The 18,902-nt window shown below is 43.9% G+C and overlaps 1 protein-coding gene across 4 annotated transcripts in view; it reads right to left on the bottom strand.

Annotated features, from left to right (window-relative positions):
• SLC24A2 (solute carrier family 24 member 2) overlaps positions 1-18,902 on the bottom strand; it is a 288,084-nt gene that overhangs the window by 42,834 nt on the left and 226,348 nt on the right. For all 4 annotated transcript variants that reach the window (XM_025281467.3, XM_025281470.3, XM_025281469.3 and 1 more), the window contains one exon: positions 1,409-1,507. In XM_025281467.3, the coding sequence (XP_025137252.3) occupies positions 1,409-1,507 (99 nt within the window). The remainder of the gene's footprint in view (positions 1-1,408; positions 1,508-18,902) is intronic.

Raw genomic sequence — 18,902 nt, 5'->3', positions numbered from 1 at the left:
AAAAATTAAACATTTCTATCACTGATAAATTTACTGGGAAATAATTTGTGAGTTATATAAAAATGGTTGAATTTGAAGGAGCCAAATTTTGGAAGTCACAGGGAATGCTATGTTTATTCATGTATTCAGTTGTGGAATACAGAGGCATAAATGCATTTGAATATGGAAAGCCACCGAAACTCCAACTTCTTTTATCTTAGTAGTGATCGTGTTTTCATAATGATGTTCTGCTGTGTGTGATTGTCTGTTTTTCCTAATATGCTTGGTTCAGTTGTTTAAACTAAAAAATAGTACCTTGGGAAATACTAAATTTGTGTTTGTGTGTCTGTTAGCTGAGTTGATACAACTTTAGGATCAGCCTTTAATGACCAAAAAAAATGGGGTTCTGGGTCCCAAAGTGAAGTTAAGATGTATAAGAACAGACATGAACACATGAGAAGAAGTGACTTCCCAGGAGTGAGAGCTAACATTTTAGTTTACTTAAGTTTCTTCCCCCCCATACCCAATAGAATCTTGACTATTTCTTGGCCAAAGATTTTTCCTGAAGCTAGAAGTCAGGAGAACAGAGGAGACATAAGCTCTTCCAAGGAATGTCATATATTTTGAGCGCAACACTGTTAAATTTTGTCTGCAGATAATTTTAGTTTCTTGGGCATCATGTATTGCATAGATCCAGATTAGGGTAAATTTAGACTGAATTTAGAATTTGAGAGCTACATTAGAGTCACAGACTGAAGAGGAGGAACATTATGTTCCAAGTTAAAATAAGACCACTAAATGTCACGATCTGGTCACAAAGGAACTCAGAAAAAGTCAACCAAAAGGGACCGGAGCTAGTTGCTGAATTCTTAAGAGGGGAGAGTCAGGGACATCTTGCAGGGACCCGGGAACTCAGTTCAGGAGCAACCAAGTGAACATCTAGTAATTTGGTGGGGGTGATGCAGGAGATGTCATAGGTACAAAATCCGGTTACCAAGCAAGAACTTCAGAAAGGGTACTCTCACCTTTTGTCAAGTATTAAATGACAGGTCTGTCCTCTTTTTGTGCAAGCTCCCAAATGGAGTGATTTTCTACTTCAGTGGAGATGTATGGTTAGGAGGTGGTACAAATGTATTTAAAAATTTTTTTACTTATTTAACATTATTATTTGTTTATTTTATATGGCTCCTCATAGAATCATTTCACTCTTTTTAAAGTTCCCCTGGGAGTAGGTGACCTATTGGGTCTGTTCATGCCCTGGGACCCACCAGGGAAAGTGGGACTCTTTCGGACGTCCGAGAAAGGGCTGAGCAACAGGGTTCTGTGTCTGCACTGAGTTGGGGTGCCCACACTGGGTCCTGCTTCTCTGCCCCTTGCTTCACGCACTCCAGGAACAAACGGCAGGGGATGGACATCTCCCCGTACTCACCCACATGATTGGCAGCCCCGTTCTGCCTCTCATTCTCATCCACCTGACATTTCTTCTTGGCAATCTTGTGGAGAATTGAAGCCTTTTCTCTGAACCTCCCTGAAGCAAGAGAAAGTAATGGAAAGGAGATGGGGTGAGAAGGAAGAGAAAGAGAGAGGCTCCTGGCAAATGGTGAGGCTCTGGCAAAGCGGGTGCCTAGCTTTCTTAGCTAGGGTGTCGTCCAGTGGTGACCACTCCTTTCTGCCCAACCGAGAGGCCCTAGGACCTGCATGAAGAGTACTTTCTTACCTTGTGGATCTCTCAGCCCAGTTCTCTACTTGACAATCTCAAGCTGCTGGGTCACAGACAAAAGGTTTCCCTTGGACCTCTTCCCTCCCTCCCAATTGCTTACAAAAAACAAAAGCCCCAATCCTCACCAAAACTCCCTCCATTGCTGTGACCCCGAAACAGGTCTAAACACAGATATGATCCGGAGGCATGGCCATTTCTCTGAAATTAGATGCTCATCCCAGGATTGGCTTTTGACCGTGGAAAGCCAAGCCCAGGGGTTCTTTGATTTGACTCTTGTTTTCAAACATGTATCTTAATTAACACTGTAGTTTCTAAAGGCATCGGGAGCATGCATTGCAGTCGAATTAGCTGAGTCAGCTGCAATGAAAGCATCAAAGAGGCAACTGATTGCACTTGGGGATTCAGGGCAAAGGATGATCAACAAAACACAGCAAGTAATGTCTGTGGGTGATGAGACGCTTAGGGAAAGGTTCGGGAAAAAATACCATTTTCAAAGTCATCGTTTTAAACAGCTGTACCATAAAAGTAATGCTTCATTTCTTCTCCATTACTGACATAATTAATGGGTAAATGCATGCAACAAGCACAGAAAAAAAAAAAAACATGCAAAAGTGTAGAGATTAATGAAACAGCACATTTTTCTTTCTTTTTTAATCCTTGATTCCCACAGCCCCTCTCCCCCATCCCTTCCTCCTGGGATTATTCAAGGTACAAAGGAGTTTCATTTTAAACTAACTATTGCCTACATTTAGATGAGTCCCTGAAAATACTGTAACTCCTACAATTTTCCCACTAGGCATTTGTGGTTGGCTCGGTTCTCTAGCAGGATATTAGCATGGGAGCTTATTCAACTTTTCTAGAATAGACCACAACCAAACCAAATCAGTCTCAAACTAATTTCTCCTGGAGAGTCCATCCTCCTAGGATGGGACATGGCGGGTTGGCATCCCCACCCCACCCCTCCTGTGGACGCAAAGCCAGGGGAGTGGTCATAGAGGTGACTTGTGTGGCTGGTTGGGAACGACAGAAGTAGTAAACTAGAGACGACCAGCTGACTTCAATGGTGAAGGTGATGCAGGAGAAGCTCCTTCTGCTCAAAAGCTCCGTTAGCCTTAAATCTAGATGCCTGCTTTCACAGGGTAGCCTCTAAGATGTTGGTCCCTTGGTCTAGGTAGTGAATGTGCCCCGCTGGACACATTCTTCAAGCAAACAGGAAGAGGAACATTACACAGAAAAAAAGTAGGTCAGCATGTGGCCTGGGTTGCATAAGGAATGAGAAAGAAGGACGAAGTGAGGGACATGATGTGCCCCCTTGAGGGATAGTGAAGGTCAGCATTGGGTTTACCCTGCTGGAGGGTATTGTGCATTTAGCTATTTCTATTTAATTGCCAAGGAAAATCTGGGGAAGAAAGAAGGGAAGGAAAGAAGTCTGGGGACTAGGAGAAGGAGGAGGTAAAAGGGAATAAGAACAGAAAGAAAAAGGAGAGAAAAAGAAATAATTCAATAATGCGGAGGAAGGCATGGAGCTGGGACTGTCTGGAGGTTGCCCAGGCAGCATGGTTGGAAGACACTTTCCTGTCTACCAAGTCTAGTCTTATTTGGGGACGAGGTGGATGGATAACGGAGAGTGATTCTCAGCATTTGGCAGCCTGAAGCCTAAAGAGGGGTTACTACTTGTGTAAGACGACTCTAAGAAGTCCTTAAATCATCTGCTGAAAAGCCAAGAGGAGGAAAAGGGAGGTTCTGAAACGTTATAGAAGATGATGCTTCTACTAATAAAGCCACTCTGTGGACTCAGGGTCAGTCTTTGAACTTAGAACAATCTGCAGCTGTATGATCAACCACGGCTTAAACCATAATTTAAAAATTATATGTAAGATAATAATAAAGTGAGAGAGCATTCAAAAGAGGAAACAAGCTTGGGGAAATAAAACCTGAAATAAACCAATCCAAGTCAAGCCCGAAAGTCATGAATCATGGCAGAGAAAATCATTGATAGCTAATCACATGCTGTGTATGGTTCCAAGGATCTTTTCAGAGCTCAGATGAATGCCAGAGACAAAGGAGAACAAAAGGGACCCCACAGCATGGAGGGGTGTGGTCACTCCCTCTGCCAGGAAACATCTTTCAGAACAGGGCTGGCCACTGTCACTCGAGGGCTGGTTTTCCCAAAGTCTCTAAAGGAGGAGTGGGAGAGGAGCGGAGGAGATGATTCGAGAATTGGGATTTCTCAAAATATTTTCAGAGACCAGCGAGGGTTCTGTAGACTCTGTGCATCCCTCTTCCCACTGCCACAGCACCTGAGGTTTTCTGTGTTACCGAAAAGTGGGGCAGACTGACTCGACCTGTTTCCTCTTAGGGTTCAGCCCTTGGGCAGAGGCTGCTTGGGGAGCAGCTCTCGTCCACCCACCGCTTCTACTTCTTTAATAGAACTTCTGTCCCAGTTTGCAGGACCTGGCTGCCATTCTGCTGTGAGGGTGCTGACAACGGAGGCTCCAAGGCCTAAAAGGATTTTCCTTTTTCAGAGACTGGTTTATAGAAAAGCAGCAGTGGAAGGCCCACCTTCAGAACTTAGCACACAGGGGAATTCCTTGAGGGTGCTGGAGCAGACTCGCCAGGAGGGCACCCTCATTCCAGCCCCAGGACACCCCTGGGATTGCCACGGGGCACCTTCTGAGAGAAGCTGTGACGATGAGGCTGGCAGGACAAGACTAAGCACAGAATGTGATTCTCAAAGAGGCCCTCTGGGTTTGCAGGTCAGGAGGCCTGGCACCTTCAGGACCTGTTCAGCCTGAAGCCACAAGCCGAGAGAGCACCCTGCAGTGTGTGTGCGTGTGTGTGCGTGTGTGTTGGGAACAGCACAATATCGTGGTTAAAGGGATATGATCTGGGATTCCCAGGTGGCTCAATGGTAAAGTGGCTCCTGCCAAAGCAGGAGACATAAAGAGATGCAGGTTTGATCCCTGGGTCGGGAAGATCCCCTGGAGGAGGAAATGGCAAACCTGCTCCAGTATTCTTGCCTGGAGAATCCCACGGACAGAGGAGCCTGGAGGGCTATAGTCCACGGGGTCACAAGAGTCAGACACGACCGGGCAACTTAGCATGCACGTGGATGTGTTTTGAGGCAGCAAGGCCTGGTTTAAGCCCCAGCTCTCTCCCTGGCTCTGCTAGGTGAGAGTTGATAAATTCCTGAATATTTCTGAGTTTCAATTTTTCTGTTTGTTAAGTAGGGATGCTAACCACTGACTCCTGGGTTAAATGCAGGGCTTAAGTGAGAAAATACCTATAAAGGACTGACCACAGCACCTGGCACTGGGAGAACTCTGTAAACAAGAGGAAAAAGAAAACCCAACAAACAGCCCAGGGGCAAGGGTTACACGGCCCTGAGCTGCGTTAGAAGAAGCTCGGCATCTTCTCGTCTCTCAATTAGCGGTATCTGACCTGACAGTGTAGGCATCCTGGGGGGCCTCGTTGGATTGGTGTTTAGTTTTCCGTGATTCCTCCAAAGTCAGTTCCAAAACTGATTAGAAGGATCACTTTATATCTCCCTGAAATTGAGAAGGTCAAGGTGAGGGAGCTGGCCCTCTGTGTTTTAACTCTGATACCTTTGTGATCTTCAAATGGAAAGACAGTGACCAGCTTTCTCCCATCACCTGTGAGGACAGAGTGCAGGAAGGGCTGTGGGTATTGCACTGTGGATTTCAGGGTGGCTCCAAAGAGCTTCCTGAAGCACCAGGGCTTTGCCTCCTCTGTGTCTCAGGCTCAGAATTCTAAAATAGCGATAATGAACAGAACACCCAGCTCAAACAGTTGCTGGAAGACTTAACGGTTTGAGACACATCAGGTATTTAGATGGCCCCAACATACAGTCAATTACTCAGAAAGCGTTGTTACTATTATGGAAGTGAATGCAGGCTCTTCACCCCATAAATTACTGAAGATGAAAAGCTTGATATTTAAAACAGAATGGAGGCTTAGCAGCCTCTGGTGCAAGAAACCTTGGCCGTAAAGGCACCACTTTCATTGACTATTTTAGGCATAGATTCCATGTTGGCATAGGGGTTGACATGGACAGATCTAAGAAAAACAACTGTGTGCCTGGGGATAAAGGAGACGTTTTTGAGCAACTTTTCAAGGTGAGCGAGGGAGTGATTTTCAACATGTTTTAAGGAGACTTTAAAAAATATACGCTGTTGCGTGTGAACCTTTAAAGTATCTTTTTATATAGTGACAGATATTTGTATACTTAAAATCTTAGAAATAGCAAACTCGGCTCAAATCGTGAGGCACCTACGTCAAAAACTAGTACACAGTTTTAATATAGTTTAGCTTGGTCTGAAATTTGCAAAAGAAAACCAGCTGAGTGTTCTCAGGGGAGTGTGTGCTGAGGGGGTGGTAGGGATGTGTGGGAGGAAAAGATCAAAGCAGAAGGGCTTATTATGAAGAACAAATTTTGGAAAAACAACCGGGCATCAAAATCCTCAACCGATCTCTCTGCCATAACGCAGGAGCTCCAAGCTGCGTCGCAAAATCACCTTTGGAGGTTCTGTTTCCTCCAAGGTAAAGCATTTTACTTTTGTTCTGCCGTTGATTAATGAAAACAGCCCCTGGAAATTCCTTCACATCCTTCCCACCAAGTCATCAGCAACACCCCGATAGGAACGTTTTGGGCTGGAGATGAGATTAGCTCCTGGCTGCCACAGAGCATTCTGAGCCCTAGCAACATGGAAGAGACAGGACCAAAGAGATTTATAGATGTAAAGGGAGCAGCCACACACACCTCGGCAAACAGACCTTGGCCTGGGAGACGAAAAGGAAAAATGAAACAGGAGGGAAAACTCAGTGTGTTTGAAATTATTTTTTGTGTTTTCAGTTCTGCCTTTCCTGTCTCTGTCTTTGAAGTTTATGGGTTGGCTGGCAGCTTAAAAAGCAACAGGGTACCTGAACTTTCCTCCTGTTTATCCTTTTTTTTTTTTTCTGGAATCAGAGACTCAGGTCAGGCAGCCAGGCCACCGTGACTCTGAGAAGCACTATGAAAGCAATGTGGCAAAGAGCAAACGCTGACCCTTGGGGTCATTGTGGGTTCCTCCCTTTCTCTCCTACATCACAAGCTATCTATCAGCAAATCTGGGGTCTCTGCTTTCAGCGTATTTCAGAGCCTGACCACTTCTTGCTCCCTACCTCCCTGGGCCGAGCAACAATCCTCTGGCCTCCCGGCCAGTCTCTCTTCCACCATGTCTTCCCTGTCCCCTGCTAAGTCACTTCAGTCGTGTCCGACTCTGTGCAACCCCATAGACGGCAGCCCACCAGGCTCCCCCGTCCCTGGGATTCTCCAGGCAAGAACATTGGAGTGGGTTGCCATTTCCTTCTCCAATGCAGGAAAGTGAAAAGGGAAAGTGAAGTTGCTCAGCTGGTCTTATCCCAGGGTCATTAGTAGTCAGATCATGCCACTCACGCCTCTGTGCAAAATCTGGCAGGGGATCCTTAGGGAAAAATGAAAACCAAAGTCTTGCCAATGACCTGGAAGATTCTGTCCAGTGAAGCTCACCTCGACCCTCCTGCCTTGTCCCCTCCCCCTCTCCTAGCTTACTCTGCACCAGACACCCTGGCTTTCTTCTTGCTGTTCTGGAAAACACTGTGTTCTCTCCACCTCAGGGGCATGACCTTTGCTGGTCTCTCTACCTGGAATGTTCTTCTCCTAGAGATCCATGGGCTCCACTCTCTCAACTCCTTCAAGTACTGATTAGTTGTTCATTGTTGTTCAGTCGCTCAGTCGTGTCCGACTCTTTGTGACCCTATGGACTGCAGCACACCAGGCTTCCCTGTCCTTCACCATCAAGTACTGATACTTGTTTATAAATGTCACCTTCTCATTGAAGCTGCTCTGAGCAGCCTATTTAAAGGTGTAGCTTTTCTCTCCAGCACTTGCCACCCCCAGCTTATTTTATCTAAAGCATTTTCCACCACCTCATTCACTGTTTCACTATTGCTATTGATTATCTGCTGTTTCCCATTAGCAGTCAAGCTCTGTGAGGGTAGGAATTTTCATCAGTTTTGTTCACTGCCGTATCCCCAGTGCCCAGTGGGGCTCAATCGATCCTTGTGTTTGTGGTTTCCAGGCAAGCTGATGAAGTTCTCACAAGCTTCCTGTTGGCTAATGGGCCAAAGTAAATCCTTCCACTCAAGCCCAGTACCCCAGTAGGGCTCAGTTCAGTTCAGTTCAGTCGTTCAGTCATGTCCGACTCTTTGCGACCCCATGAATCACAGCACGCCAGGCCTCCCTGTCCGTCACCCGGAGTTCACTCAAACTCACGTCCATCGAGTCAGTGATGCCATCCAGCCATCTCATCCTCTGTCATCCCCTTCTCCTTCTGCCCCCAATCCCTCCCAGCATCAGAGTCTTTTCCAATGAGTCAACTCTTTGCATGATGTGGCCAAAGTACTGGAGTTTCCGCTTTAGCATCATTCCTTCCAAAGAACACCCAGGGCTGATCTCCTTTAGAATGGACTGGTTGGATCTCCTTGCAGTCCAAGGGACTCTCAAGAGTCTTCTCCAACACCACAGTTCAAAAGCATCAATTCTTCAGTGCTCAGCTTTCTTCACAGTCCAACTCGCACATCCATACATGACCACAGGAAAAACCATAGCCTTGACTAGACGGACCTTTGTTGGCAAAGTAATGTCTCTGATTTTCAATATGCTATCTAGGTTGGTCATAAGGGCTAAGGGTCCATCTATAGAGCCCCAGGAGCTGTCTGAAGTAAAGAGGAGAAAATAGGGTGGACCAAGTGTTTATGCTCCAGAAGTGAAATACAGAGGGGCACCCGGTTGTCTCCCCTCTGTACCTCCTCCCCCCAATCAGGTCCCCAGGGTGGGCACGGCAAGGAAGAGGAGGAAGATGGAAGAGGAGGTGCTGTGAGCACAGCAGAGAGTAGAGTAGGGCAAGCTGCGCTCTGGCTCCTCCTTCTGCATGAAGATACTCCTCATTTGTCGAGGCCTAATTGAAGGCATCACCCACTCAATGGACATGAGTTTGAGCAAACTACACGAGATAGTGAAGGACAGGGAAGCCGGGCATGCTGCAGTCCATGAGGCCACAAAGAGTTAGACACGACTGAGCCAATGAACTGAACTGAAGGCCAGACTCGAAGTCTCTCTATTGATACCCACGCCCTCCTTCCCACTGCTCTCAGGGCATTTTGTACTCATCACAGCCCTTATTTCAGTTTGCTGTCAGCTTCTCTGCTTTCCCCACCAGAGGGCAGGCTTCTCGGGGGCAGGGACCTTCTCTCAGCCATCTGTGTATTTCTCTATGCCTCCACAAGTGCTTGGCATATCTCATGAACTCACTGAATTATAGTGAAGCTCTCCCTATATTAGCTCCCCAGGGAAGTCTGAGCTTTTCTTCCAAGTCAGTACAGGTCACAACCAATCTTCCACTCTGCAAATATTAACCAAGCCTGTGCTATGAATCAGGCAATATTTGATAATAAGATCCATCTGGTGCCCTTGTAGGGTTCACAGCCTGGAGCCAGAGAGACAAGAAACAAGGACTTAAGATTCATGCTGTAATGGTGGGGGCCTTCTCCGGAGGGCATGGAAACTCAGAAAATAAAGTTCAAAGATACCAGACATACTTAGCAGCTTGGACAAGTAAGGTCCACTTGCATTCCACAAACCGTCCTTCTGGGCCAGCTTATTCATCTAATAGCATCTGGCCTGATTTTATTCTTAAAAGCAAAGTATTAAAAATAAAAGTCTTGTCCTGCATAAGAACATAGATTTTACTTATTTATTCTAAATCTACTTTTGAGATACAACCCTCAAGTTATTCTAATTTTTGTGAAGCATTATGTAAAACCAATGATAAGGTTCCATTGACATGAATGGAAATCAAACTAGTATTGTAATAAAGTAATTTATAAAGCATCTTTAGTAAATATTTTGTGAATGGACCTCATAATAAAGATGATTAACATAATTTAACTGTAGTATATTTACAGGCATAATCATAGGACTAGTTTCTGTAATTAATAAGAATCTTTACATAATTTACATAATCTCAAGCCGTGGGCAAACTCATCATATAATGAAATGAAACAGCCTGATTTCCTTATTAAGGCTTTTAAAAATAATTTTCTGTAAGAATGACCTTTGGAGTCACAAGTAAGGCTCAGATCTGTCCAGGTGTGAATTGGTTCTGTCATCTCTCCTAATGGGGTCACCTTATCACTGGAAATAGGGTGCCTTCCTAAATATTTTGGAAAATTTCCAATGTATTTCAGAAGTTGGTATCTTAAAGAATGAAATTCTGTCCTTTATTCCAATTTCTTGCCTTTCCAGGGACTTTGCCTAATCCGTCATCTTTAATCCTTCCCTTCCTCCTCAGCCTATAATCATGCTTAAGTCTTTCAATGTGGCAGCCTTTCTCTCGATGCCAGCTATCCTATGGGCACTGCTCTCACTTGCTTTCTCTTTATGGCCAAACCTCTGGAAAGGTCAGTTTGTGCGGTGCCCCTGCGTCCTTAGGGCTCCTTCGGTCACTTCTTAACTCTGCATCTGCCATTCGTCAGCATTTCACCACCGAACCTGTCCTCGCCACTTTCACCTCCACTTGCCTGGCTCTCTTAGTGGCATCTGGTATTCCTCATTCCCTTCCTTGAAATCCTCTTCAATGTTCAAGGACCCCCAAATGTGCCCCATATGTGCCACCACTCCCCAGGATCCCCTCCTCACTCCCTCTGCCTCACATTCTCCCAAGGGACCCAATGGACCACTGCCTGACTACTGATGATTCCCACATTCGGAACTCTGGTCCAGGTCCTCTCAGCCAATGGACTTCTGAATATCTTCACTGGGAAGTCTCATTGTTAAACTCAATGTGCCCCAAACTTCCTTATATCATCTTCCTTCCTAGGAATCTGCTCTTCCACTTGTATTTTCTATTGGTGATTTCCTCACTCCCTAGGTCATCTTAGAGGTCCTCCTCTCCCTCATATCCAATGAACTGCCAAGTCCTTTTGAGTCTACCTTTGAACACTTTAGATCCAACCTTTCCTGCCTGGATGTCGGTTACAGCCTCTTAACTGGTTTCCCAGCTTTTAATTGCACTCCCTGCATCCTTCTAATTTACCCTTCGCATGACTTGGAATGTGTGCTCAGTTGTGTCCAGCTCTTTGGGATCCTATGGACTGTAGCCTGCTAGGCTCCTCTGTCCATGGGATTTTTCAGGTAAGAACACTGGAGTGGGTTGGCATTTCCTCCTTCAGGGGATCTTCCCAACGCAGGGATCAAACCTGTGGCTCTGTGTCTCCTGCATTAGCAGACAGGTTACACTGTGCCACCTGGGAAGCCCTATGGCTTGGAATGCTCTCTGTTTAGTTGCTTCTAAAGACTCTGCTTTAGGCATTTCATCTTTCAGGAAGCTTTTCTCGAGTCCCTTTCCTGGGCTGGCAAGCTACCTGGGTACCTTTCTCTATCACAACACTCTGATACCTATGCCATCATGGCAGTTCTCATAGAAACTCAGAGGTGTTTTATTCACTCTCTCTCCAACTAACCTGTGGGCCGCTCAAGACAGGGACACTTCTTTTCATCTGTCCCCCCAGTACTTACATCATAGACTGGTCCTCAGTGTTTCTAAACATAACATTAACACAAACAACAAAGGGACTCTTACAGCATGTGTGCACGCTTGCGTGTGTGTGTGCTTGTGTGAGGTGCTTGGAGTTCTTGCTGTGTGCAAATCTATTTGAAATTTACATTCTTTTGGTGAGTAGAAAAAGGAGGATCCAGAAACACACTGCAGGAAACTCACCAGACTCGCTTCTTGGTTAATGTAGAGATTAAATCTCCAAAGTCTAATTGTGTTTACAGTTAATGACTGTCTATTTTGAGACTCTCTCTGCTTTTTTAAAAAAGATAATCTAATCAAGTTCAGGCAAAATTGGGATTTTACAAATAAAAAAACTCACAGCAGGTATTGGACGGCAAAATATGATGTTTCAGGCAAGGAGTCAGTTTACTGACCTTAGCTGGGGCTGACATGGCTTGAGAGCTACTGTTCTTCATCATTTTGGGTCAACTATTTTATTATTTTAGGAGCTTAATTTTTTGAACAGTCCTCTCCTGGATACACAGATACAAATGGCTCCCACAAACATTCTCAAAGCGGTTGTGTGATCTGTTTTGGAGTTCTGAGCCAGGCAGGGGCTGCTAGATAGAAGGTTTGAATGTCTCTCCCCTGTTCCTATCCCTTCACCCTGTGGATATCTAAGAGATAAATGGGTAATGAATTGCTTTACCAAGGCAGGCTTCAGATCCAAGATTTGCCAGCATCCAGCCCCACTACAGCTAAGGGGTAGAAAAGAGGTCTTCGGAGTCAAAGCTCATATATTGGGTATGTCTCTCTGCCAATGGCCTGTGACACTGATGTATTCATTTGGGCAGTTTTGATTTGTTCACAGCAGTTGGCAAATGGTAGGTGCTCAACAAATATGTGTTGAAAGGTTACTCTGACTTGTATTGATATATAAAAACCAGATTTTAGCTCTGGCTAACATTTATTCTGTAGTAGCCAGTGTTTCACATAAACCCATCCTCTCCTGTTACCTGGATCTCATGTGTCGGCAAATGGTCAGTTAACTTGCGTTCTTCTATTTTTTTTTGGAATCCTCAACTTTACATTGTAAATTGGTGCCTGTCAATCTCATTTGAAATGTGGGTTTGTAACAGAAGTGGCGGGACCTGCTGTGGGTTCTTAATTAAATGGGACTGAAGGTGTAGTGGCCCATGACTAAGATGGGATGATTCAGTTCATTTCAGATTTAATCAAAAGAGAAACTTACCATGCTTAATTGAACATGCCAACTTCCTGGTATAACAGATTTACACTTTTTTTTTTTTTTTTAAGAGAAGGCTTCATGGAGGTGGGAAATTATATTATTAATTTATAATAACTATTCAAGTTTGACTGATGAAGGCGACTTAGCATTTTAAGCTCTGGGGATGTCAGAAATAGACAAAAAAAGAAAATCCATGATTCACTTCTGCTGCCACTTAACATTTTCTACGTATGTGATGCGGCAAAATCTGCCTTTACTTGCCAGGTCCAATCTTTCTGCTTTTACTGCTGATGGTTTAGATCATGAAAATAAGATGCAATGAAGTTTGAAGAGCTGGATGTATTCTAATGAGAAGACTTCCTTGGTTCTGGTTTTCAGGAAGACCATGAATTTATCCACTCGGCTGATTTGATCTTTCCTACAGATCTGATGCCAGTTTCTAGTTGGTTAGTTTAGTTATGCACACGCACTAGACTGCTATCTTCCTGAGATCCAGCCCCAGGGAGGGACTTGTAAGAATACATCTCTAAAACAGTAATGTGGTTAATAACCGGTGAGTTAAATCTGTTTGTCTTTTGGAGAAGGCCCAGCCTTAACAGACAGCATCTGTTCAAGTGCCCAGAAAAATCATCCGGTTATGGAAAGTTGGACGGAATGACTTAAACCATCAACCTGGAATGAATGAAGCATAACATGGTGCTGGAAATGGTGTCGTGCATAACAGAGCTGCCCTCATAGGTAGCTGGGAGGGTAGCTGGGAGGTACCCTGCAGGGACTCCGGAGTTTCTATAGGGATATCAATGATCATGAGGCAAGAAGGATACATGCTGGGCTGGAAATTGGATATCCTGTGTGGGAGGAATAGCCTTGTCACTTCATTTGGAACGGATGAAGACTTCCATCAGAACCCACCCTGGATTTCACTCAACGTTAGTAAAAACTTGGATTTCTCAAACAAGTAAATCAGAAGCTAGTTACCTTGCAAAAGCTCATCTGCTCTGTAATGAAGTCAGCTTGAATCTCTGTTCAAAGGACTTATTTCAATTTGTTGTTTAAGGCTCACGCCTTCACTGTGTGGAGAAGGGAATGGCACCCCACTCCAGTACTCTTGCCTGGAAAACCCATGGATGGAGGAGCGTGGTAGGCGGCAGTCCATGGGGTCGCACAGAGTCGGACACGACTGAGCGACTTCCCTTCCCTTTCCCTTCACTGTGAGTGGGAGTGTAAATTGATGCACTACCTTTGGAGGGCAATTTGGCACTACCTTTCGAAGTTTAAAATGTGTATGTCCTTTGATCTGTCATTTTTATTTCCAGAAATTTATTTTAGATATTTGTTTATACTTCAAAGGGCTTCCCAGGTGGCACAGTGGTAAAGAATCCACCTGCCAATGCAGGAGACACAAGAGACACAGGTTTGATCCCTGGGGCAGGACGAGCCCCTGGAGTAGGAAATGACAACCCACTCCAGTACTCTTGCCTGAAAAATTCCATGGATAGAGGAGCCTGGTGCTCTACCGTCCATGGGGTTGCAACAGAGTCAGACGTGACTGAGCAAACAGCACATACATTTATATCTTCAATTTAATAGAGTTTATTATGTGGGCAAAGAAGATGCTCATGTAGCATTGTAATAACTAAATGAATAAAAATGGAACTATCCTAAATATTCATTGACAGGGGACTGACCGAACCTGCTAAAAAGGAATGGGGAGAGTAAAACAGTGTTAATATGGAAATATCTTAGATATATTAATAGACAAAAGCCACGTATAGAACAGTGTATAGAAGAAAAGAGAATCTGTTAAAAAACTGATAAAAGTGGTTAACTCTAAGGAATGAATGGGATCTGGGGTAAGAGGGGGACTCATTTTACTGTCTTTCCTTATGTAATGTGTGCTTTTTACCTTTGCATGCATGTAACGACTTTATAATAAAAAGAATGGTTAAAATTAATTTGCAATTTAAAATTTCTACTGTGGTAAAAGTTTGGATTTACAACTAAAAGAGAATATAGGTTTCATGGGGGCAGTTGTTCTTTTAAGGGTCCTTTCCACAGGAACCAATGGACTATTTGTTGTATTTAACCACACTAATAGTTTGGCTATGAACTGGATCAAATAATACACAAGTGTTTTAGTTCAGATGCCATGGTCCAGGAACCTACCTATCACAATCTTGGTGGCAGCATAACCAAAATGCAAGATCGAGTTTTCTGAAGGTTCATCTTAAAGACAGATCTTAAAGGCAGACTTGCAAACTATGTCCGCCATCACACTTCATAAAGGCCACCAGGCCAGAGTCTTGACCATGGAATTGTCCATTATCTGAACTTCTTTCTGAAGGAGCGTCCTTGGCTTCTCCAGAGAAGGGGGACTGCTGTCTGAGGCAGGCCACTCCATCTTTGGCTGTGTCTGTAGGAAGGGTCCTCCTGTGCTGGACTGAACTCTCTGTCCCTGAATTGAGGAGGCTGATCTCCTTCCTCAACTTTCCCCACTCCCAGCCGGACTCATGGGGTTCCCCAGAGCTCCTCTCTCCTGGAAAGACAGACCTTACTTCATCACTGCAAACTGCCCATGAGACCAATCCAAAGAAAGAGGCTCTAGTAAGGCTTTAAAAACATGGTGAGGTTGTTGCCATCCCATGCTACATTCTTGTTCTCTTCAGCAAAGCCTCCAGGTCATCCATCACCATTGAGATGCTTATCACCACGTGGCTCTGAAAATCCCTGGTCTGACTCAATCTCTCAGTCCCGCCATCAGTAAATTTCATACATTCTTAACTTCTGTGAACGTTGTCTTTTTGTTCCTACTGAGGGTGGTTGTTTCTTAATGGTCCCTTTTCTCCTGTGACCCTTGAAAGTGATACTATTTTGCTCCAAGTGCTCTTTACCCAATCCATCCTCCCTTCCTCATTACTCATACATCAATTCTTTGTCCTTCTTGGAAGCCCAGGCCGATAAACTCTACCACTTTTACCTCAACTGACTTCCTAGTCATGCTTCCCTCATTCCCGAAGATACTGGAACACAGTTCACTGTTTTTATCTCCACTGTTACTCATGTTACCATCCATGGTGACTTTACATGGGTGAACCCTGCCACACTTGGCTCCTTACCGCCCTAACCTACTCTCTTCCAGCTGCCCTTTCTCACCTCGTCCATCCACTCCTGCAGTTAAACCTCGTCACTGGCAATAACAGTACCACGTCCGAACTCTTGACTTGAAGCATCTCACATTCTGTCCATAACCCTTATCTTTATATGACAACAATTCTTTGAGCTCATCTGTCACTTCATTAATGCCATCACCTTTTCATGGCCCTCCTTTAGAACAAGTTCTTCACTTGGTTTCTGGGATGCTATTCTCTCTCCATCCTCTGCCTACCCCAGTCTCCTTTGCTGTGCATTCTCCCCTCTTCCCAGACCCTACACTTTAGAGTTCCCAGGGCTCAGTCCTTGGCCTCCTCTTTTCTACTGATTAGCTAGGTATTCTTATTTAGTTCTGTAGCTTTAAATGACTTATAGTCTATGACTTTCAAATTTACATCTGTAACCCTAACTTTCCCCCTAAGATCCAGACTCCAAATCCACGTTATCCATATCTCCAATAGTTGTTGTTCAGTCATTCAGTCATGTCTGACTTCTTGCGATCCCATGAACTGTGCCATGCAGGCTTCTATGTCCTTCACCATCTCCCAGAGTTTGCTCAAACTCATGTCCATTGAGTCCATGATGTCATCCAACCATCTCATCCTCTGTCACCCCCTTCTCCTTCTGCCCTCAATCTTTTCCAGCATCAGGGTCTTTGCCAATGAGTCAGTTCTTCGCATCAGGAGGCCAAAGTATTGGAGCTTCAGCATCAGTCCTTCCAATGAGTTTTCAGGGTTGATTTCCTTTAGGATTGACTGGTTTGATCTCCTTGCAGTCCAAGGGACTCTCAAGAGTCTTCTCTAGCACCACAGTTTGAAAGCATCAATTCTTTGGCATTTGGCCTTCTTTATGGTCCAATGCTCACATCCCTACATGACTACTGGAAAAACCATAGCTTTGACTAGACAGACCTTTGACTATATTAGCATGAGTTCTCAATCTCACTCCAGAGCTTACTCTGGTCTCAGTCCTCCCCATCAACACACAGTTTTATGAAAGCAATGTTTCTCTGTTACAGAGAGATTGCAAGTTGCCTATTAATATCTTCCTTTTTCATTTCCTAGTGACATACCATCTAAATTATTGGGCACAGCAAGTCACCCAACTTGACATACTACATTTCCAAGCTTTCTTGAACTGCTGCTGCTGCTGCTAAGTCACTTTAGTCGTGTCCGACTCTGTGCGACCCCATAGATGGCAGCCCACCAAGCTCCTCCATCCCTGGGATTCTCCAGGCAAGAACACTGGAGTGGGTTGCCATTTCCTTCTCCATCCTTGAACTAGGTGTAGGAAAGTAATGGAGTTTTGTACAGATTTTACTTGGAAGGTCTAAAAGGAAGCCTCCTTAAAAAGAAGACAAAATAGCTGGGGAAAATAATTTTGGGAGTAGGAAATGGTAACCCAGTCCAGTATTCTTGCCTGGAAAATCCCATGGACAGTGCAGTGGAGCCTGGCAGGCTACAGTCCATGGGGTCGCAAGGAGTTGGACACAACTGAGCACGCACAAGACTTCTTGAAACACAGATGTGATGGCGGAGCTGTAGTGGCAGCCACCTTGGACATGAGGTGCCCTTGAGGTTGAAAGTCATATATTAACATGGTGGAGCAGAAGGATGAAGGAGTTTGGATCTTGGATTATTGTGAAGCTTCCATATCAGCCATGTACAGCTTGCCTCTGGACCTCTTTTACTCGTGATAGATACACTTCTTTCTGACTTAAGTCCTGTTAATTTGGATTTTCCGCTAGAGTTGAACCTATCCTGCTTAATATATCAGAGTATATAACACAGTCTCATCAGTTCAAAGCCAGGATTAAAATATAATGTGAAGGCCACAGATAGCACCAAGTACCCATTTTAGGATTACATTTTCAGAGGATATCTTTTGGGCAATGGAAAATACCAATGAACAGTATTATAAAATTCAATTTCTTTTTGAAAAAGAACTGGAATCTGTGCTAAAATGTTAGTTGCTCAGTCATGTCTGACTCTTTGTGACCCCATGGACTGCAGCCCACCAGGCTTCTCCATCTACAGAATTCTCCATGCAAGAATACTGGAGTGGTTTGCCATTCCCTTCTCCAGAGGATCTTCCCAATCTAGGGATTGAACCCAGGTCTCCTGGGCAGATTCTTTACATTCTGAGCCATCAGAAATATTTCACTGTAGTTATGAATGTAAAATAACTGGCTAGACTATGTAATCTTTGGGTGCTTCTGTTTCTTTGAAATTTTCAAAACGCAGCCACACGACTAACTGAGGAACCCATGATTCATATAAGACATTATTAGTTTCTTAGCTTGGTAAAGGGGTTATTGGTTGCCATGAAACTAGCCTTAATTTCAATAATGAAAAGATCATTATTATTCTTACCCTTGATATTAAAACAAACTTGTCTTTGTTCATTTATACAAATGAACAAAGACTGACTTTTTAAATAGTGGGGAAATTATTTTTCTAGACATGGCTTCTGTTAAATGGCAATGAGTTTAACATAATACATTGCATATTTGCAAAGTGGCCTTAGTCATGAGTTCTGTTTACCTACTTATCTGCATGTCTTTATGAATGTTTATCTCCAAAGAGCAGAAATGAGTAGTTGTGTATACTGCCATTGGTGGAAAGGCATCTCTTTGAATTCCTCTGTTCCATCACACAAGCTTTCTTTTGAACTAACTTTTTACATTTTCATTTAAAAGGAAGCCAAGTTCAATTTATTGAGGATTTTCCAGAGTGATAATGGTATGAATTTGGGTTATCTGTAGATGAGAAATAAACTATGGGTTACTGATTTATTTTTAAACTCAAGTATAGCTGATTTACAATGTTGTGTTAGTTTCAGGTATATAGCAAAATGATTCAGTTATATATATACGAATATATATATGTATATGTGTATTCTTTTTCAGATTCTTTTCCATTATAGGTTATTATAAGATACTGAATACACTTCCCTGTGCTGTAGAATATGTTTATCTGTTAAACTATGGGTTATTTACCTTAAGTAAAAACTGGAGATTGCCCTTCCAAGAATATTATGTATCATCCCATGAGGAGATAAAGGAATGGCTGCCCACATAGGGGGAACTGAGGTCACTAAAAGACTGTCCCTGGAGCCACTTGCTTGAATCTCTGGAAACATCTTGTTCCAGATCAAGTCTAGGAACATGATTCATTCCGAGCAGGTTCTCAGCTATTATCAAGTGAAC

The sequence above is a fragment of the Bubalus bubalis genome, chromosome 3 (genome assembly GCF_019923935.1).
Source record: "Bubalus bubalis isolate 160015118507 breed Murrah chromosome 3, NDDB_SH_1, whole genome shotgun sequence".
Taxonomy (NCBI): Eukaryota; Metazoa; Chordata; class Mammalia; order Artiodactyla; family Bovidae; genus Bubalus; species Bubalus bubalis.
Note: the sequence above shows the minus strand (reverse complement) of the source record. Positions and strands in the feature narration are given on the sequence as shown.